Here is a 22,901-nt window from a genome sequence, read left to right on the forward strand (position 1 = left end):
CATTAAAGCAGCAGATACTGACGTAGACTCACCACACCGTGTCTATATCTGTACTTGCAGAGAAGCCCTGAACCAATCCAGGCGTAGTGTTGGCTGAAATAGACCCGATCAAAATCCGATCCTTTCTTTACGATCCTGGATTTTGTTTTGCCCACCTCAGCCTGCTAGCGTTGCACCACAGCTGTCCTTCACCACAGCTGGCTGTCCAGTGTGGGCATGTGGATCGGCGAGGGGATCCACACACTGAAGCTGGCAAAATACAAGGATATGCTAAACCCGCTAATTATCATTAGCCAAGAAGAGCATTGTGCAAGACATGCATGTAGGCTAGCAGCTTCTCAGTTTGAGCGTTTTTTAGATTTTAAATGACAAACATCACAGGCAGCAGGTGTCTCTCTAATTCATGTCGACTGTGTGTGTGTAACTTGATAACAGACACAACAATTAACCTTCCCTGCTCTCTCTGCAGCCGTTGTGCGTCCGGCAAATACCCAATATTAACGAGCTCGCATTGACTGATTAATAATTCATAAACGGAGGTGCATTAGGGTGCGAATGATGCATGTGAGACAACTTTATGATTAGGACGCCACTGATTGTAATGGCCCTTTCACCTTGCAGAAGGCTTACTGCAATAACCGTAATTATAGAAGAGGTTAAAGGTCAAACTTGGTACACTGTCTTCAGAAACCCAAAAGAGCGCTCTGGAGGTGGAAGCCCGTCAACCATGGCAGGGTTTTTCATAATCTTTCCTGAAATGTGTAAACGTACCAACATACAGAACATGTGGTGGAAGGTCCAGAGTTAAGTTTTTATTACACTTTAAAGCCTAATGTAAAACCCATTTTTAGGAAAAAAAGGAACATTTTGTTTGACCTTTCGAATTGTCAGGGGCAACAACTGGCGATCATCTCTTCAATTCTAAATTCCTCAATATATAAGTCGATCATCTGGATTAAAGGAAAATATGGGAGGCACACAGTGAAAACAAAATTACAAAAACAGCCTGAATCCAGAAATCTTTCGTGGAGGACGTGTGATTTCATGACCCTTATGGCCCTTAATCACCCTCTCATTGCTTCGACCAGCCAAATGTCCCACTCATCAAACGGCATTAGTGAAACCGGCACATGTGGCATTAATGACAAACTTGCAGGATTTATGGGAATGTGTTAAATTTGATATCTTTAAATGCAGATTAGCCTGGTTATTTCAAATGTGTTGAACTATCTAAAAGCCAACTTATACACTTGAGAATGTAAGGGGGGGGGCTCCTCCTCCTCCCTTTGGACTCCACTATCACAAGTAGAAGGAGCAACAAAGAGGAGTCTTGATGTGAACCCCCCCTCAATCAACACACTGAGTCACACACACTCCCATCCACCCTGCTCCAAGTTATTTCTGGTAATTATTGACCACAGTGGGTTTTTAAAATAACTTTAACAATCATGCATGATTATGTGTGAACTAAAACTGTTCACTCCAGCAGAGGAACACTTTTTTTTTTCTTTCTCATTTCTTTCCCCCCATGTAGTTGCACATTTGAGGGAAGGGAAATGTTTCTCTGGGGATCGAGGACAGGTTTTCCTTTTATGAGTGTGTTTGATATTCGGGACATGCTCCGGCCTTAAGAGCTCCATGATTCATTGCAGGAGGCGACATTCGCCCGTAGCAGAGATCCACAGCAAAGACTAATAATAGTCTAGACTGACTTAGCATCCCATGCGACTCTCTTAATGCTACCTAACACTCGGAAACTAGTAAAAGTTGTTTTAGAAAAATATGGGCTCTGACGTTTCCCCCACTTGAAAAATAGAATAAAGTGGACCGAGCCTTTTTTGACAGGGCTGAAAGTTTCTTTTGCTCTGAAGGCCTCTTTGTTTTATTATGAACCCATAAAAATGGCACTTCTCCAAGTTGGTTAAAGTGCGGAGAGCAAGAAAGCACCGGCCTGTTTCTGTTCTTTTCCCTTTTATTGATTGGACCGTTTCCTGCTATCAGAGATGTCCCTCGTTTTTAATTAAAGTTCCAGCGGAGATTGAAGCCCTCTGATAGATGAAAATGTCTTTTTGAGTTTTGCTCACATATTCTCTCTCTGTCTCTCTTTGCTGACACTGTATGTGTGTGTATATGTGTGTGTGTGTGAATGTATGTATATGTGTAGGTCTTCCTGTATGTCTTGCTATTATTATCGATACAATGTATGTACCTCTAATAGAAAAAGGTTGATTTGTGTTCATTTCAGTTCATGTTGTTCAATATTGATGACACCCTGAAGCCCCCTCTTCTAACCCATATCTTGCTCTCTAAAGTTCTGCTCATACAAAGTGTATTAAATCCTGGATAGAGGTGCTATCACATGGGGGCACTGTTAAGCTGCAAATTGCTTCACAGTGATATGAGGCAGCGATATCCACACAAAATGGTTGCAGCAAATTCACCAATAAACCTCCGCACAATTATAGATTCCACCATTTTAATCTTTCTTCCACCACCCAAAAAAAATGACATTGCCCGGGAGGCCAAGAAAGCATATGATACGCTGGGTTGTGTTTTCTCATACATTTGACTGTTTGTCATCAGGCAGACGCGTGTGTGTGTGTGCATGTGTGGGCGGATGCACGCGCCATATGTGCCACTCCACTCTGACAACAATGTGTGATTGTAATGGACGTTTTGCACTTGTCTTCCAGGCATACGGTATGTCTGTGCTGCCTTTGAATCTGATAAAAGGCACACGGAGCGTGGTGTATGAACGCCTGGAGAACACCGAGGACATCGATGAAGTCGAGCACCAGATAGAAAAGCTCAAATCCAAGGTTGGTCTCACCAAATGGCACAAAGCACTGGCGCCACGCTTCCAGCAATATGGGACATCACCACATGGTGCAGATTATCTACACGTCATGTAATAACTTCATTGAACAAAACATAATAGATCCTCTACAGATTAATCAACAACAATTATATTATGCTACAGAATGCTTGCTCTTTCTTTTTTATGGAATTGCGGCGGCTGATATTATGAATTGTCATCGCCTGCAACCGCTCATCTCGTCTCGAGGCCCGATTCACTAAAGATATTGCTGCGAACGATAGTAAAGCGTAAACACACCGATAAAGTTTTGCAGCTGAGGGCAAGTTGCCCTTTTCGCGTCTGATTGCAATCATCCATGTGACCAAGTTTAAATGTTGTCTTTGCACCAGCAACACGGTAGGAAGAACATTTGTAGAGAGAAAAATGACATTTTCAGGTCCTGATCAACGAGGTGCAGAGGCATTCCTGAAAGGTTCAGGAATTCAGGAATTTAAACGGGACAGAGAGAAACCACATTTGGGATCTGTCTGTGCTGTTGGTGTTTGCAAACAGACACATTCAGACTGTACAAGAACATGACATTTAAAGCAGAGGACAAGAGATCACTGGAATATCTGGGCATGACACACACCGCTAATAAATGCACTTCAGTTACCAGCAACTTTATGAAGAGGCTAATAGTTTCACTGAAACTACATGCTTCTAATAAAGCTGATCTCTGTGAATTGGACTGTTTTTGCAATGAGGCTCATTTGCATTGATTACTATTAAATATTAACATACAAAATCATTTAAATATGTGCTCACAGCGTAGGAGCACCAAGATGCTATTTTCTTAGGTGAGAAAATGTCCTTTTGTCTTATTTGTGCAGGTTTGGTGGCCGCAATAGCTTCGCAATCCTTTTGTGAATTCTCCCCTGTGTATAATGAGTGTATCATCAGCCCCTCCCCTTTATCTCTCTGCCCCGCCCCTCTGTCTTTGCATGCACTTATGGATGGATAGTATTGTCCTTATCAACCAACCCCTCAAATGCAGGCAGCACAAACGGGGAAACACGAGTAAAGACGATGTGAAGCTGAAAATGAGAGATTAGTGCATTTGTCATTCCTCCTCTGTATATTTAGTGAACACTAGGAAAGGCTGAATTAACGACCACATACGTAGCCGATTACAAGGAAGAAGTACAGCTAGTGGCTAACCTGGCAGTCCTCACCGTTTGGTGCATGTCGTCCGCTATTCTCCTCCTCTCCTGTCTATCTTCAGATGTTTCTGAAAAATGGCGGCAAAAGCCCCCATCTCCCAAAAATAATAGTTGTCAATATTATGAATGCATACTCAATACTGGTGAAAGATTTTATTTTCAGAGACGGAGGGTAGACAAATAAGGCATAGTATGTAATAGTGATAATTATTTCCTGGGATATTAGTTATTTTAATGCTTCATACACATTGGCATAATATCAAGAAAAGTTATTTTTGTAAATTTATAAAGTCAATTACTTAATACAAAAACTTATCTGTGCTGTTTACATGACATACCCTGATGTTGCTTCTAACTGTGCCGTGTAACAAGTGGACACACGTGCATATGTGTATTTCTTGACTTGTTTTGTTTGTCTCGTCAGTGTAAAGATGGACGTCCCCTCTCCTCGAGGGACAGAAACAACTTGCAGGAGCTGGAGGGCAAACTGCAGGTGCTCCAGCGCAGGGGGAGACATCTGGAAGTTGCAGAGAGGAACTGCTGCACTAAAGTGGGCAGCGCTCTCAGGCCTTTCAAGGTGAGTCTGCATTATGTAATTGGCTCCCATAAAAGTAAATTTATGTCCGAAAATGGACTGTATAGTATGCGAAGGCAAATCCTTTCAATGTCAGTATATTGCATGCACTCCTCCAGATTTAGCGTTTGTGTTCGGTTCTTGCTTTAATTGATTTTTTTGAGCTGATGTAGGTTACGGCTGCACAATTTACCACATTCTGTGTTTCTTTTACTTAAAAGTTGTGTAGTTTAAGAACTTTTGTTGAGGCAAGTATCACGTCTTCAACATCTTCCCCCTTAACAGTTTCTTTTGCACTCAAGTTCTAACCTGGACTGCTCTAGATTCACTTTTAGTTCTACTTTACACAGCCGCATATTTGCACGATTCCCACGGGTAGTCTCTCCACCTAATTTACTCTGAAGTCTCTCAGGGAGTCTCACATCTCTCAGGCAGGATGTCATGGTTCCCCCGGGATAAACAACAGAAACCACATACTTTGATTTACATTTTTTTGGGGTTGGGCAACCAATTTCTTGGACCTTGTTATGCTATTTCAATATCATTGTTCCCATATTCAAATTTTCAAAAGGGGGTTGGGGAAGGAGATGGGTTATAACATCCCTTGCATAATATAAAAAGCAGTACCATCATTGGACATGGTTGGTACGAACATCTAGATATGATGCTGCGCCCCTGATCCCTGCATTACATCATACATAACCATACAGAATGGAATTCGTCTGCACACGTCACATTGATCAGTTAATAAACTGACATTTTACTCCGTTTCCTACAGTGGTAGAAAAGATGCATCCAAGAGACGCATAAGAGACGCATTGAACCCAACCAATTCACACAGTTCAATGAAAGAAACCGAATAATTCAAATCCCTCAAGGCTGCCTATTCCCAGCAATCAACTTCCTGTGTCCTCATCTCAACCCACTTCATTACTCTGGTGCAACAGCTGTGATCATTAGCGTCTTTGTAGTCAGTCGCATTGCATTTTTTCAATTTCCCAAAAATACTTCATTTTAATTTGAGAGGCTGTCCTGACCAGTATGGTTTAAATGTGTTGGGGGGGGGGGGGTCGTTAATCTCCCAAACCTTAGACAATCAAAAGGATTTACTGATTTTATTGTGCTACAGATTTGTTCACCCCCCCCCAGCACAGACATCACGGTAGAGTAATGGGACCGGCCAAAATGCCGCCGTAATGATCCACTTTAATACTCTCCACACCCTCCTAATCATGTTCTATTTCCCCCGAACCTCATCTAGGTGCATAGTGCACATGGATGTGCATTGCATTTATGCACACATAATAACAAGCGTGCTTGACGTTGCCTTTTATTTTCCGTTCTTTCGCGGCATAGCAATGCAGTCAAAATATTTAGCAGGACGAGAACATCTTTCTTCTAGTTCCGGTTTTACTTTCCCACTGCTATTTATTTTTCCAGTATTTCACTGCGCGGCAGGCATGCACAAACATTTTCAACCAGTGTCTGGAACGGTTTGTCTTTAACCAAAGGGGGTTGCTGCTAATGACAGTCCCCAGACTCAAATTTAAACGGTAATGAGTTGGGAGATTTATTTACTGTATGCTCAGGCGCTGGTGTAGAGTGATAAGCCAAATGATTGTGCAGTTGCACCACTGTCTCTCAACACACATGCTGTCCTTTTTATATCAACCTTTTTATATCAACTTTATATTTACCTCACAAATTGTTTTTTTTTTTTTTTATGGATCATAAAACTGGAAAAAAATGCTATTTTTCAAGCAGAGCTGTTTAGATAAGTAATGTATAATATAATTCTCTTTGTCAAAATATGCTTTATTACCTTTTCATTTAAGATATTAAAATAAATCCTAAATCATATTATATATATTTTTTTTTATATAACGATGTCCGCATAACAAAGTTAAACGATCGCCTCTTGTTGCTTTTCTTTGGTTGGATCGGGAGATGAGGGCAGTTTAATCAGTAATTTCCTCACTTTGTACGTTGTTGTTGATATCAAGCCGATATCAACAATAACGACAAAGTGTGTTGATTATCAGTTTCCTGATTGTAATTGAGGCTTTTCTACAATCATTGAGAAATGACATCAAAGGTTTTTTTGTTGTTGAATGATTGAGTTTTTATATTGAGCTATGAATCACTGCGACATATTTCAATAGCACTGTATATTTCACCATACGTGTCCGCCTGCTCTTTTATCACCACGGCTGGTAAAAAGATCTTTTGTTATATATTCCAGCTTTGAGGGCCCTCTTGAAGGCGAGCGGTTTATTGGGTTTATTGCCTTTTTGGCTGCCGTCCACCTCGTGCCTCCCTGGTTGCAACCTCCCTCCTCTGTCTGGGCCGTGCCATCGCTTCCCCCCCTGTCACCGCAGGCGTCAGTGCCAAACGGTGGCTGGCCAAGCCATATGGTCTCTCCTTGACAAAAGACATGACGGGAAGGTTCTGTTTGCTGACCCTGTAGACGCCTTTGTAAACATTTCCTTTAGTGGGGTTCAGTCATGAGGTTCACTAAAGGTGTAGATCCCTCATTTGGTTTTTTGGTAATGTAATATGATGTTTTTTTTTTTTTTTCAGATACTGCTGGGCATTTTCTTTATCCTGGTTGCACTGCTGTTCACCGTTGCCTTGTTCATTTCAAAGTAAGTCATAATATGTGCTGTCGCACCATCATTCTGAAGGCCGTCAGTGCGACAATGTGATAGTTGTGTTTATATATCGAGTGTCACGCTGGAGATGTCTAAACAAGTCTTTCCTGTGTGTTTCAGTTTGGATAAAGCTCTCCACTCTGCGGGCATCAGCTCTGGGTTTATCATCTTTGGCACCAACCTAACCAATCCTCTCAATGAGCTTCTGTTAGCCTTACAGCCCGTGAGTATCCTCTCATCGCTCTTGACCAAAAGATGATTACCCTCAATTAAGATACGCTTAAAGCCATAGTTTCTTGTTTCCATCATCATTAACCTAAATTAAGCACAGTTTAAAACTTGAAATGTATGTGCTTCAACATACTGCAGGTGGTCTTTGAAATAAGAACATCTACAAAAGCAGCTATATACACTTGATGAGCCATATGGCTTTAAATGTCAATCAGTTTGTGGTCCGATAGGCACCTCTTATACTTTACCAAAGAACGTAAGATAATACATTTACAAACAGAGAAATTATTCCAACATGAATCACACTCACAAGTGCATTTGTAGAAGATATGACAAGCACAGTTAGCACAGCTATACGTTGGAGCACGATATTTATTAAATACGAAGGATAAAGGATAGTTGCACAGAAATGATGACCGCGGAAAATTAACAGAGACATTGATTAACACGTTTGTGACAAAGTCTTGCAAAAATATGCATTGAGTAGCTGGCACAACTGGGTTTATTTATGAACCAGCTGTTGATCTGATTCTCTCATTTACAAGGCAGTGCACGACGATGCAGGAGTTATCATTCAGTAAGTTGTAATAAATGCGGTTACCTCTGAAAACTACAAAAGATGGATAACATGAGGAAACGCTGCAGCACAATGCAGTCTAATGAAACAGCCCTGCCTACTTTCCTCTGTCAATGATAATGATTATCGTATGAAGTCAACACCACCAGGCTCTCTGGAGCACACAACAGCAAATCGTTTTAGACCGAATTACTCAATGACTGGTTTGTAAAACCACTGTAAGCTCCTCAGGAGGAGCCTACAGTGTGCATCCGATCAGGATCCATTATAAACCTTTCTCTGTCAACCACATTCAGAAATAAAAGGTCTCTAAGTATAGCGCAGTGTATAAAAGATGAATGGTGAGTACGTTTTCAATATCTGCATTAGGCACAAATCACACTGCTGTCCACCGATCATAAAATATCATAAATCAAATTCTAATTACATGATTTAGCATTTTGTAATCTAAGGCATGACCTCTTGAAAACTGTTGTTCTTGCCTGTTGTGTGTTTGTGCCCTATAAATAAAATAAAAAGGGAATCCTGTTTATTTGGTTTTTTAAAGTCTCGAGGTCAGTGTTGTGTCTGGGGGTTGATGGGAAACTTGGAGCTTAAATATTCTAGGTATTTATCAATCTTGAAATCAGATTAAAAAGGGCAAAAAAATAAAACCACAATGTGAATCTTTGTATCCCATTTAATACCTTTTTTATATTTTAATCTGATATTGCCCCAAAAAATAAACCCATTGAGATGCACACATTAGATCACGACTGTTGCCTCCAGGTCATTGCTGCCGTTCAGTTAAACTTAGTATTCAACAGCAGAATGTAGAGAGAGAGAAATGACTGACAGCTCCGAGCATTTAAGAATTGCTTCATAGACAGTGGCATTGACTAACCGTCTACGGCCAGTGTTTGGATGTATGACCTTGGTATTTAAGGAATTAATCAGAGCATTACAGGTTGCAAAACATAATCAATAATATTTATTTATATATATTTAAAAGTAAAAGGGTAGGAATACAGTTTTAACAATGTCTATATGCGCTGCACAGTGACCAGCTAGCTCTGCTTTAGATTAGTCGGGCTAGACTAATTGCTGTTGATGGTAGTTCAACAGCTCGAAGCAACCTCGAGAGGGGGTGTGTGTGTGTGTGTGTGTGTGTGTGTGTGTGTGTGTGTGTGTGTGTGTGTGTGTGTGTGTGTGTGTGTGTGTGTGTGTGTGTGTGTGTGTGTGTGTGTGTGTGTGTGTGTGTGTGTGTGTGTGTGTGTGTGTGTGTGTGTGTGTGTGTGTGTGTGTGTGTGTGATGTAGCTGACCTCTGTCCCTGGCTTCATAGGTCTTCCCATTGGATTACATCCTGATCACAGTCATCACCATGTACTTTGTGATCACTTCCATGGCTGGCATTCGCAACATGGGCATCTGGTTCTTCTGGATAAGGGTAAGCTAAGACACTACTTCTGTGTCAAACTTTATGCAAATATCACAATATTATCATTGATACTAACAATATCAACATGTTCTTGTATTTCAGCTGTACAAAATCCGACCTAAGAAAACTCGCCCCCAGGCTCTGCTGTTCCTCTGTATGATTCTTCTCTTGATTGTCCTTCACACCAGCTACATGATCTACAGCCTAGCCCCACAATACGTCATGTATGGCAGCCAGAAGTATCTTGTACAGGTGAGGAACAACGTACATGTTGTTGCATTTCTAGTCTTCTCTGAGAACTAGCTCTGAGGACGGGCCTCTAATGGTGGCAGTGTTGGCCAGTCAGCGGGTTCAAACCACTCCGGTCCCAGCTGGGTGATAGCGGGGCTTTCAAACTCTTGTTCTTTTCAAGTTCTTTATATATTATATACAGCTTTTACTGTGTAGGTCTGTTGTTTGCCAGTATATTCTCTCTCTCTCTCTTTCTCGCACCCTTGCGTCTATGCTTCGCCTCGGAAAAATCTTTTGAACACCATAATTGAAATGAACCACACAGTGTTGTTTTTGCTGAACCATCCTCTTTCTAAATGACAGTAAAGACGCAGCTCTATATGACTCACTGGCGTATTCCTCTCTGCTTCACTTACAGGGTTTGAATACATTCAGTGTAATTTATACCAGCCTAGCATATATATATATATGTAGTTCATTTAGTAATCTTATACATTCTTTTTCAGTGAAAGTTATTCTGAAATAAATGTAAATAAAAATGAATCATGAGACGAACGTCGGGGACTGTGGTGGAACAGAGACTGCAAGCAAGCAGGTTTGGCGAATCAGTGGTCCTAGCTTGTAAGTTAAATCATTGGTTAATCACGTTAATGCGCAATTACAAACAAGTGCTCTCAAAGCCGCGGTGTTTTGATTCCCAGTGATGCCCAGGATGCTATATGCTATAGCTAGCGAGCGACTACATGAGTAGAATTCCACACAGGACGGGTGGGATGAGGAGAGGTGGATGGGTCAAACAAACACTGGTGTTTCCTCCAGGAGGCTGCAGTTTGTGTCGTGTGTGAAACGAGAAGCCAATGTTGATTTATTTGTGACGTGACTTCCGTAGATATTTTAACGCAAACCACGATCTTTTCCTAAACCTAACTAAGTAGTTTCATCGCCTAAACCTTAGTTGTTTCCTGTGAAGATGGAAGTTTATTTTGAAAAGACAGTATGCATGTAACAAGCGAAAACTGACTCATGCTGCTGGACTTTTGCACGAAAAATGAGGAGTAACTTTTCGTAAGATATCAATAAAACGGGGATGAATTTATATCATTGTATAAAGAGAGTGACATGAGAAGATCAATCTCATGTCTGTAAGTTAAATCAGCTATAATCACTCTTTTAAAGTGATTAGTGACTCGTCTAAAACATTTAAAAAAGGAATAACTTCAATAGAATCATTCTATACACTGTAGCTTCTTTACATTCTATTAGAATGTAAAGAAGCTACATTGTAATACAATGTAGCTTCTTTACATTCTAATAGAATGTAGCTTCTTTACATAGAATGTAAAGAAGCTACATTGTATTAGAATTGTCTTTTGAAGATGAACAGGACATTTTTCAGTTTCAAGTAATGACTGGGTTGTTACTTTCGGTGCTGCTTTAGTATTGATCATGTTTTGATATTTGAGTCATTTTGTGGATGATCAGATGGAGTTATGATGGTAGCAGTCGCCCAATTGCAGATTCAGCTTCAGCAAAACCTTTGCCTATTGTGTTCAAATCAGGCCCATAGGAGTTTACAAGGCAGGTGTCCTTTCTCAAAACACTGACCTGATGCATCAAGTAGATATTTTTTGCTGAACACAATATGATGCATTTGCCCTCTACATCCTCTAGTCGGAATGAGCATACTTATAAACACACTGTTACAACTCCTTCATAGTGTCATATTGCTTTTCGGAGAATTATGATGATAAGTTCATAGTAGATGCAAAAGTATACTTATGTACAATATATTATGTTGAACATTGTTGCTCCTGGATGGATCACAGCCAACCCAATTATTTTCAACACAGCTCCATGTCCTTGGTCATGGTGGCCACAGCACTTAAAAGAATAAACTTCATAATTCTCAAAATTCTGACCCTTTGCTTTTTTATTAACAGCATTTACTTGTACTTTTACTTTCAATACTTAAGTACATTTAATATCAGAAAATTACTTTTGATACTTAAGTACAATAAATATCAGATATTTTAAGACTTTTACTCAAGTAGTATTCTAATAGGTGACTTTCACTTTTACTGGAGTAATTTTCCAGTAAGGTATCTTTGCTGTTACTCAAGTATGGCTTTTGGGTACTTTATACACCACTGCATGGAACCAATGTTTTTTTTGTTATTTTGTCATTTTATCATTTTTGAGTAAAAGGCTGCTGCTGTTGGGTGCAGTTCTAGTAGTATAGATGTCCAGAGGTTGTGATTTAACGGTCCTTATTGTCAAAGCCACGCTTAGTTTGTACAGCATGCAGTAGTTTGTAGTGTTTCGTTACTAAACAGATGCATGCCTCTTGTGTTTTTTGATCGGAGTCAGATGCCCTCAGCCGGTTCTACATCTGGGAATGCTACTCTTGCCACCACAAGGACTTGTGATGCTGATGCGCCTGAGGGTAAGTCTGTCATCTCTGCTAGCACAGTAAGGTGGCACCGGCCCAACACTGAGATGTTGGAGGAACTTACAACACGTCATCAATGATTCATTCCTCACAAGTCAAGTCCATACTAGAAGGAAGGAAGGACGGTGTACAACCCAGCCGTTTGGTGTAGAACACTGTTCAGTGATCTTTATCACCCTGCATTATTCACTAGAGGGAATAATACCAATGACAAACATTTACTAATGCAGTATATGTGCTCTCCTGCTGTCTCCATGCCAACACCTATTACAGTAAATCAGATATGAAAACACAAACGTGTGAATATACATCATACCGGTGAGCTTTAATACAATCATTTATTCATTTGCCAGACTCTCAAGTAAGGCTCTTGTTGGTGGTGGAGTGGATATGTTGGAATTGTTATATTTATTTATATTATCTGTTTACCCATCTGTCCGTCTATTAAATATAATTTAGATAAATGCGTTTTTGTTAGTGGAGATCTATTAGTGTGGGGAATAAATCTTTTTTTGTGGGGCCATAAGTGCTCTCCCAGAAGCTGCAGAATTGCATTGCAATTAGTAGCTAATGAGTGTTGATGGGTTTATATGTCAAATATGCCATTAATAATTAGAGTAAAGTTCACGTGAACGGTTGAATGGGAGAGGTAAATTCTTACAGTCAATTAAATACTAGGCATATTTGATATGTCCTAAATATTGTATCGTATGTTCTCATAAACGTATCCCTTGGTATGTTTGTAGCAATATAGTCACGGATATTATTTATAGGTTCTTTGGGTTCCATGTTACGACACATCGCCACAGTGTGTCAGCTCCTGTTACGAGGTTCCTCACACTGTCTCCCATCGCCATTAAGAGAAGCATGCTGGTGTGGATCTAATGTGGCAGGAAAGTACACCTGAATACAGCAACGATGTTGGAGATAGCCATTACTGACTTGGCTTTCATGAATAATTTTCCCTTTATCAAACATCACTGAAAATGCATCAAGACAGGCAGCGACTGGCAGAAAATAGAGGGATAAAGCAGAGGGCAGGAGAGTAACTGCAGAGATGAAAGGCGAGATATTCTTTGTTTGCAGTAATCTGATGTGGAGACATACTTCCTGTGGGTATGCTGAACTGTTTTTGTACATCGTAGCAAACGGGCTTTGCCCAAATTAATTAGCTGATCAGTTTTTTGCATAACATTGCTGTTGAATCTCTGTTGTATTAGTGGAGGTGAAGTTGCAAGAAGAGGTGGCATACTGTTGGTAGTAGATATGTGCAAGATATTGCTGCATTTGTTCACGAAGTCTTCAAGGTTGAAAAATGACTGATGTTGAATAGATTGCACTACGTTATGCCTCAATTCAGAGCACTGCAGTGCAAATTCAAAGCCACGTTGTACGACACACCATTCGTTATGTGGTCCTATAAATGTGATGATGTACTTTACTTATACAGCACCTTCCAAAACAAAGTTATAAAGTGCTTAACTTGGTTAGAACAGGAAAACACAAGAGAAAATAAGCATTTTCAGCACTGCTATGAAAAAATCAGGCATTTGCAATGCATAGAAATAAAACATCAAGAGTAGTATATCAAGATAGAAGGCAGTGATATTAAAAAGATTCGGCATGTTGGAAGTAAGATGTGCTCACAGTAATAAAACACTTTTTATGAAAAGATAAGTTTTGAGAAGTGAATTGAAATATATTACTGTTACTTTATGTTTCATTAAAGTAGAATTTTATCATAGACGTACTTCTTAAATCCACCCACACAGTGGGTGGACTGCACCGTCAGTGTCTCCACTACAGCTTAACTACAGCACAGAATTCTCTTGTATTTATTAATTAAAAGAAATCCTGTAGTTCAATCCCACAGAAGTTAGACAGACTGATTGGATACTGCTTATTATTATCTTTGAAAGGAGATTATGTATTCGGTCGTGTGTGTGTGCATCTCTATGTCTGTCCACAGCTAATCTCGCATATTACTGGATCCATTAACTCAATGTTTTTTGTGCTTTAAAACATTTATTATTGCGGACATATTGTATTGACTGCTATTATACCGTCATACGTGCAAGTTAAAAACGTGTCTGATACCCTTTGTAATCTAGTTTGTATTCATTCAGTCAAACATTGCAGCAGTGGTCGTTGCAGACACACCTGGCTGACACTACTGATGTACTTTTTTCGATGACAAGAAAAGGCCACATTCTGTTGTAGTTTTGTCAGTTTATTATTGTGTGTATACAGAAATACATGATCACCTTTTGTGTGATTTTCTGTTGAACTGAAAGGTGTATCTTGTCATGGTTGACAGATGTGGTGACCTGAATGGGGCCTTGCTCATTTACCGTACATAGGGTAATCTTGAGGCAGAATAGTTCAACTACAGGCTGAATCAAGAGAGAACCAGAAGTCATTGGTATCAGCAGTGGGTTTAGTTGGTTGGTGACGATATCCAGGTTACAACATGGAGGGGCTAATGAACTAATGTCTTAAATAAGCGTACCTCTTATATAATAATAATACACTCTATTCAAACAGCACCAATACAGGAGGCCCTATTCTCATGAAACAAATGGCAGGCAGTAGTCAGCAGTTGCTATTTCAATGGCCAGATGGTGTTCCTCTTTCAGATGAATCCGGTTCTTTATTTACACATTTGCCACTATGCTACCCTTATATTGTATAATGAGAACCAACTATATTTTAAAGACAATGATCCAGTCACCTGTGCAATTACAACAGCTTCAAGCAACATTTAAAAAATTAAATACACAATTATTTTGGCTGCCTTTAATTACATTTACTTAAGCATTGAATACGGTTGCATTCAATGAATCCAGCTATGTTTACATGTGACAATAATGCCAACACTGCCAACATATAGTGATTACATAAACGAACAATCCCCCATAATACTCCTGTTTACATGACTATTCAGACGGAATTGTGGAAGTTAATTTTTGTCCTTGTTTGTATGGTTATTTGTTTTTTCTCAAGCAAATAATTAGTTTCCTGTCTCACAATTGAGGCAAACGGATTCAGCCATGATGCTGCACCACTTCGTCCATTTGGTTTGTTGCTGCCTGGAAGCTGTATTGTGTCTGACTAGAAGAGAAGTTAAGGATAGCTGTGAAAGTTGAGCTGGGTTAAAGAAGTGAAATAAAAGCAAATGTGTTGCCGGCACCACAGGAGCCTCAATTTGCAGAACCAGAAGTCAGCTTTTGCCCATTCAGTGTTAATTACCGAGCGCACATGTCAAAGGATTGCTGGATCTGTTAATTCACACTGTTATGCTCGAGGAGTCGTGGTGCCAGAGTCACCAGGACAATGACAAATAGTATTTCTGGTCGCTCTGTTGAGCAGCGCAGGGATCCTATTTTGGCCATCTTGAAAAAGGCTTCTGCTTTCATAACAGCCGTTGTGCTGAGGAGGAGGAAGTGTCAAGCAGAGACAACACATGTGACTGAGAGGGAATATAATCACAAGCTTTATCGACTGATATGCAGGAGAAAGTAACGGCTGAACAGTCTCATTTTTGTGGTGCAAGAGTGCAACTCTTTCTTACAGAAAGCAGCTTTTTTGCCCAAAGGAGATTCAACCGACCACCTCATCTCATGTACTTCAATAATCTTTCTACTGCAATCTTTTCTAGAGTGTGTATCAACAACTTAAATCTGAAATATCTTGATGATTAACTAAACCCAATATTCAATAGGAAAAAAACCTAAAGATTATCTGCTGATAGTGACATAAAAATCATTTTTTTATGGCATTTACATTTTCCAGAAAGTGTATTTGGTACATTTTATTATTATAAGATGCAGTACAATTCTACATAGGAGAGAGTGAACTGTATGTACACATACTATACCTATATTCACCGTCTCTAACCAGACATTTGTTACATAATGTATATTCTAAAAAGCTCTTGCAATTTTTTAACAACATAATCCAGAGCCACAGCATTAAATCAGGCAGCCTACTGTCTGTATGCTCTGGAGATTTTTTATTTTTTTTTTACCGTAGCATGACCAAGAGATTCACAAACATGGATATGAATTGACATTTTCACATTCTCTATATTTCCGGCTCCTCGCTGTGGATGTGAAGAATAGGAATGGGAATACACTGTGGTAGTAAATGGCATAAGGTTTAAAAGAGGCTGTGGAAGGGCATCACTTTGTAACAACCTTTAGTGTGACACCGCATCCAACGACCGCTGAAGGCACAAGAGGGCACGAGTCAAACTGGTGCCTGATTGGCCGGTTGGTCATAGTGATGTAATGACACTAACATCTTGACGAGCAGGTGCTTGGTGCCAAGCTCTCCATTATCTACTCGACGGTCGTTACCACGCCATTACTCATTTGGAGTACGTACTCAAATGGAAATGAATCCTCAGGAATTAGTTGATGTGGCCCCAGGAAACCTGAACCCTGAAGTCTTCTTCAGTGTGCGATTGAACACACGCAGGTTTTTTTATCTTGAGTATCGGTAGTCATGCTGCTTTCCTCCTTATTTTAGAAGCTGTTTACTTTAGCCGGGGAAAAACGTAATCATTGTCCTTTTATTTTATGTCCACACTCATTGATACAAACTTAAACCCATACTACTCTAAATCCAAGTATGGTTTTAGTATATGCAGTCACTTTATTTTACAGTTATTTTAATGAGTAATTCTATTAATGGACTCTCAGCATTAGACGAGGCTGCTCTTTCAAATTATTCTTACCAGCATGGAGCTCATGGTGGGCGAGTTGCTTTGATCTTAAGCTCTGACTTGCATCGAAGCTCTTCTACGTCTGCTGTACCGCTACCACCTGCCCTTGTCAGAAAAGATGCTTTATATGTTCTACTTATCACCTTCTTGGATCTGATGATCTGACACTTTATGGTTTTTTTTTTTCTTCTTTCTGGCTGACGTTTGTCTAATAGTTAAGGATCTCAAATGTTAATAATGCATTAGATCCATTTCAACAGGCCTTTATCTCACTCGTTGATGCCTCCATCATGGATTTATCTGTCCATTTATAATGATCACTCCCTCACCCGAGAGATAATGCGTCTCCTCTGTTGTTTATTGCCACTGCGTTTACGCCTCCATCATCACATTTGCAACTCCCATCATTGGTTGCATTAGTTCCCTGGACAGTCTGCCCAATGATCTTAATGACAGTCTGTGTTCAGCACAAAATATTCTCCTGAGTGAAATAAATCCAGAGCCTTGTGTCTACAGTAAAGGTATGATTCAAATCAGAACGATGTCAACAACAACCTCATTTATTTTGGAGTGGCAGCTAAAACAGTTTTGCAGCAATGAAAGTTTATCTCACACTTAATATCAATAAATCCAACCCCAGCTTCTTCTTTTTTTGGGGGGGGGGGGGCAGTAGCTCAATTTCCCGTTAAATGCCCTCTGGGTCATTGCTCTGCATATGATTTCCTTCTTATTTTTCACCGTGAAGGTCGACACTTTTGGAGACAAAATTCTAAATATTCTGGTGTAAGACCCCTCGAGCCTTCCTCATTCTGTGTAAATGATTTTACACAGAACTGGCAGTTTAAGCATCATTTAAACATTTTTTTTTTACCTTGGAAGACATATCACAGTATATCTAGTTTGAATCCCAGTGATGAAACTTCTAATACAGAGAAGTGCTTTCACACTATGGACTGCTGTCTGTTTCCTAGCAACTTGCCGGTTTCCACAGCATTGTTTGAAAGAGCTTCAGGGGGAAGATGGTCGTAATGTTATGTGTTGCCTCTGAGATGTCATGTGCACAAGCAATATTCAACAGGAGACTCCCTCAACCCCAACACAAATTAATAGTACTTCTCTTTGTATCAAGGGGATCATCAGCAATTTGCATCACAATGGAATGTGTCAATCAAAAGTTATTCTCTTGAAAGAAAAATGTCCATCTTGTAATCCGCAGACAGCCCTTATACCTTTTAAATGAAAACAGTTTCCTGGTGTTGTGCCAAAATACTTTCACTGTGAATTAATAGAATTAAGAACACTTTCTGTTCAAGAAGTCTCCTTAAAGCTGCTCTAATCAGTGTTATTGAACTTCTTCTCTGATAAACCCATTGTACACTATCTGACCAGCACTAAAGAGCAGACGTAGCGACTAGCCGGTGAACATAGTGCAGCATTTGGCAGCTAAAGAGCCAGATATTTCATTCAGAAGTTGAAACTATGGACAAAAGGTCACAAAGCGGTCAGGACACCTGAAACCCAACTCCAAATAATGAGAGGGTTGGTAACAAGTTGTGTGATTGGCTGAGCTTTTGTGCTGCTACTTCTAATGGGCTTTTAGGGATGTACAATTACCTTGGCGAGGAAAGTAACTCAACAACACTAATGGAGAAAACAAGAACCACTTTGCAAATAGCTGGAATGTTCTTTCTGTGCTTCCTGTTGGTATAATCCGTGGTTTAGGTTAGGTTATAATATATATTGTCTTTTGTGTCTGCATCTGGAGGTCAGAGTACTGCTACTAAAAGTAAGATCTCACCCAGCAAGAAGATGCTTTTGGTGAACATTCGTCGTCAAAATATAAAAAAGAACGATGTTCCTGTTGAAGGAACATCAGCAGCCTCAAAGGACATTGGAAAGAAAGTGCTCTGTTGATGCAAAGAAAGTGAAAGCATACGGTGTAAGAACATGAGTGCTTGCTGATAGAGAGGCTTTCACAAAGTACACAATGTGTGTGTGTGTGTGTGTGTGTTCTGGGGTTTTTACGAGTGTGTTTGTGTTAGAATGCCAGGATGAAAGTTATACATAATGCATCACGCTACACAGGGCAGCACTCACCCGGGTATCATGAGTGAAGGTGAAATAACCTGCACTCGCGCACACACACACCGCCCGGTGCTCTTATCGGAGAGCGGTAATGATTTCAAGGTGAAGTGGGTCAGCGGTGTACATGATAATATATTTAGGCAGACCACTGCTGTGGACCATCTGTAGGTCCCACTCGGAGGGAGTCCTGCAATTCAGGTGAGCAGCTGAAGAGCTACAGATGGCTGAGACGCTGGAGGAGAGAGAGAGAGCGGTCATGGGGGATGACGATGGACTTGCTTCTTCTATTATCTGTTGATCCCGGTGAAGTACGAGCACCTTCAGAGCTGCTCTAACTAATCTTTAATTGAGATGAAACAGCACAGAACTCAACACTCTAAAGGGGAAAGCTTTTTTTTTTTAAAGTTCACTTTAATGAATAAATTGTAAGCCACACTGAGGTATTGCTGTAGACCTCGATGTCATGCAGCTCGGTATAAGTCCGATAGTACCTTTCGTGGGGTTGAAGTCAGTGAGAAGAGCTGTGTAAGAAGCAGTGTGATTGGAGCAGCTCAGCAGGGTTAGCGGTAATGCTCCAGATGGCTCTCTTAACATAGCCAGACAGAGCATTTCGTCTTTCTCTGCTATACAAGTCTGATTGGGAGTATATTGAAATATGTATCCTTTTACTGTTTCATTGTGCATGGCTAAGTTAATTAATACATGCAAGCCTTTTTTCCTTTCTTCCTGTGTTTTCACACAAAAACAATTGGAGCACTGAAGAGAGACACCGCACGCATATCATTGGCACTTTCCGCATTTGACGTCATCCGCTTTTTCCCCCATTCCTGCCAATACCTATTCCTGCACATGAAGCGGGGGGATGATGACTCAGCTTCAGAAGTCTTCCATTATTCCTGCCGGTCTATCCCAGCCAGATCAATAGCAGCATCAAGTTCTGTTAAGAACTGGAGGGCCAACACTCCAAAGGTGATAGCACAGGCATAAAGCACAGCGCTGCTCCACAGACAAAGAAAGCTGTTGGATTTTATAAGCAATAAACAAAGTTTTTTTTGGTTTGATGTGTTTATATTCAAGATCACAGAGCTTAGTTTTTGAGCTGTTTATGGCCACAGCACACTGCAGAGCAGAGTTCTCTCTGCCAAGTTTGAAAGGTTAAGAAATCAAGTTCGTATATGTTCATTCAATGGATTACGACTGTATAACTTGTAACTTTTTACTCCTTTCACTTTCGAATGACTTTCCACTTGGTGCTGTACATTAGTAAGTAAGCTGCTGCTTGATGAATGAGGTCAGCTTGCAGGTAAACAGACATGTTCTCTTAAGTGGATTATTCAAGACTATGACTGCACTAAAGCTATCAAAAGCACACACAAACAGTTTCAGCAAGACATCAATCAGAATATAGCCATTGTTACTACTTCAAAGGCAATAATGAGATATCTCCCACATATTTTGAAGTTAATATATACAAAATCATTGTTTTTAGATCTTATTGAATGTTCTACAGTATATGCATGCCATGAATTTCATTTGAAAATCAATTGAAAATTTCTCTTGACTTGACAATGTGGAGCGCTTGAGAGGATCCCAGTTGAAGTTGCACAGGCATTACTTCATCAGAGAATCGGGGTTACATGCATAAGCCATAACCTACGGTTCACTGTCTTCACAATTTGTTTTTTTTGTTTTGCGTGTCACGCTCTTGCCTCTTTCCTTTTCAATGTGTAAGACGGGATATATATGATGCAAGGCTCCATTAAATGTTACTTCATTCCAGTTTTATCAACTGGTTAAGTCCTATTCACATTGACAGTGACATGGCTTTCCTCTTTTCAGAAGACCGGTTGTCTTTTTGAGTTACAGTGACAAAATTGCCAGAGGCACTGCTCCATGTAGTCAGCGGTGCACCGGCCTTCTGGCACACCGGGACAAATCCCGATGGGTCGCCGCATCGGTGGGCTGGTGGACTGTCAAAAAAATTCCGAAAGCTTCTTTACGGGCCGTCCGGCCCTCTTTCTATGAAAAATGATAAAAGAAGCAACATGACAGTTTCTAGAGTGTAGGGCTTTAACAAATAGTCTGAAGCTTCATTCATAATATTGCCATTTAAATTCTAAATCAACATTTGAATGCGGCATGTCTATTCTTTCTGTTTAAACCCGGTATTTATGCACAGTTGCAGATAAAGATCAGGCTACACTTATATTATTAGTATCGTACTTTTTTGGTAGAATTAGATTCCAGTGGCGGCTGCGTAGGATTGTTTCCAGAAAATTTCCAACAACTTCAAAATGTTATAACGTCCAAAAGTCAAAATCTATTTGAAAAAAGAAAAAGATAGATAATAATAATAATTTCAAATATTCACAACATTGTGACACCCCTGCTGCTGTGTTGGAGGCTGTCCTGGTTAAACTCTGCTGGCAGTTAGCCGACACCTGAGGCTTGTTCGCTTGATTAAGCTCACCCGGGCTGGTCCACGTGCTCACTTTCTCTCCCCTTTACTGGAGCTGACATCCTGCATCGCCTTCCTTTTGGTTGAGCACCTTCAACACTGCCGCAGCACATGTGCCACACATCCATGCACTTCATTTGCTGAAATTGCTGATCTGCACCCCCCCCCCCCCCCCCGTTGTTCATTTGAGTAAACCGTAGCTTAATGAATAGTTCGGTTTTGAGCATGAACTCCCTTTTTGTCACGTTCCCTGAGCCAGTTCATTACTCTCACAACATGTTTGAGAGAAATATTCTGCTTTATTCCGTATTTGTTGGCGTCTTAGCTTTCCAAAAACTGCTGATTGCTCTCCCGCTTGCCGCAGACAAAAGGAGGCACTTAACGGGGTCTAGCAGCAATCTAACGGCATCATAAATCACATTTATGTTACCACAATAGCATCATGGGATATGACAGACATTTTAAGCTTCTTTCATAACTTCTTCGGTACAGCCTTACTGGAGTGTTATTTGCCTTAAAAATTACACAAAATGGGATTCACATTTGCATTATTTTTATTTTTATTTTTTTTTATTTATTTATTTTTTTTTTAAATGACAAGTGCTGCACGTTCATTTCTAAACACCGTGTGGCAATAGTAGTGTTTTATTGCACTCGTGCTGGTTTTCTTGATGGTAGTCCCCACCACAGAGGAGTGACTTGTCATACGTCTCTGAAGACAAAGATTGTGTTTCCTCAGGCTCTCGGTCTTCTGTCCTTTCTTCACTCCTCCCTTATCTGTGCCCAATTATTCTTCTCCTAACTTCCGCCTCATCACATCTATTTGTTCTTACCGTCTATAATCATTCCTCCTGTCTTTCCTTCCTTCAAGGCTTTCTATATAAATGAATCCAAAATTGGGAATGGCGAAGCATGTGAATTAGCAAACTTTTAATTAAGAACATTTACATTTTATAGAGGATGGGACTCTGGCGATCACTGTACTAGAGCTTAGTGGAAGTGAAACTAAAAGTTTACTGTCACATTATTTATTTTGGAGTTTTTACCCCAATGATTTATAGATACTGAAAAGTGTATATTGAAAGTAAATTTGACAATCTGTGATTTTAGGTTTTAAACTGAACTTCCCTTACTTAGCTTCTCCAAAGGTTTTTGGCCATATCCCACAAAGTGAACCTTGAGTTCAGCGTTTTAGGGGCAGATGTGTGGTTTCAAGGTCAAGAATGAAGCTCTGCAACAACATCTTATAAATTCTGCTTTTTGGGAAGGTTGTATTTGTCATCTTGCTGATTTCCTTCAACACATGACTTGCCACTGGTATCAAATGTTGTGAGACTTTCCTCGGCGGTGCTGGATAAACATGCGTGTGTAGGCAGTGGACTGCCCTCTACACTGTGAAGGCAATTACACTCTCTGGCTGCAACAGTTTTTTTCCTTTGTTATTAAGACCAAAGTACTCTTTGTTTTTGTTTTCATTTCAT

General features: G+C 40.1%; 1 protein-coding gene across 1 annotated transcript in view; it reads left to right on the forward strand.

The window, feature by feature from the left end:
- The window catches only part of lmbrd1 (LMBR1 domain containing 1), a 50,289-nt gene that overhangs the window by 25,358 nt on the left and 2,030 nt on the right, over nt 1–22,901 (forward strand). The window contains exons 8-14 of the mRNA XM_076076588.1: nt 2,694–2,819; nt 4,445–4,597; nt 7,175–7,239; nt 7,366–7,468; nt 9,376–9,480; nt 9,574–9,723; nt 12,070–12,145. Of these exons, the coding sequence (XP_075932703.1) occupies nt 2,694–2,819; nt 4,445–4,597; nt 7,175–7,239; nt 7,366–7,468; nt 9,376–9,480; nt 9,574–9,723; nt 12,070–12,145 (778 nt within the window). The remainder of the gene's footprint in view (nt 1–2,693; nt 2,820–4,444; nt 4,598–7,174; nt 7,240–7,365; nt 7,469–9,375; nt 9,481–9,573; nt 9,724–12,069; nt 12,146–22,901) is intronic.

Source organism: Anarhichas minor, unplaced genomic scaffold (genome assembly GCF_050575085.1).
Source record: "Anarhichas minor isolate MPS153535 unplaced genomic scaffold, ASM5057508v1 ptg000058l, whole genome shotgun sequence".
Taxonomy (NCBI): Eukaryota; Metazoa; Chordata; class Actinopteri; order Perciformes; family Anarhichadidae; genus Anarhichas; species Anarhichas minor.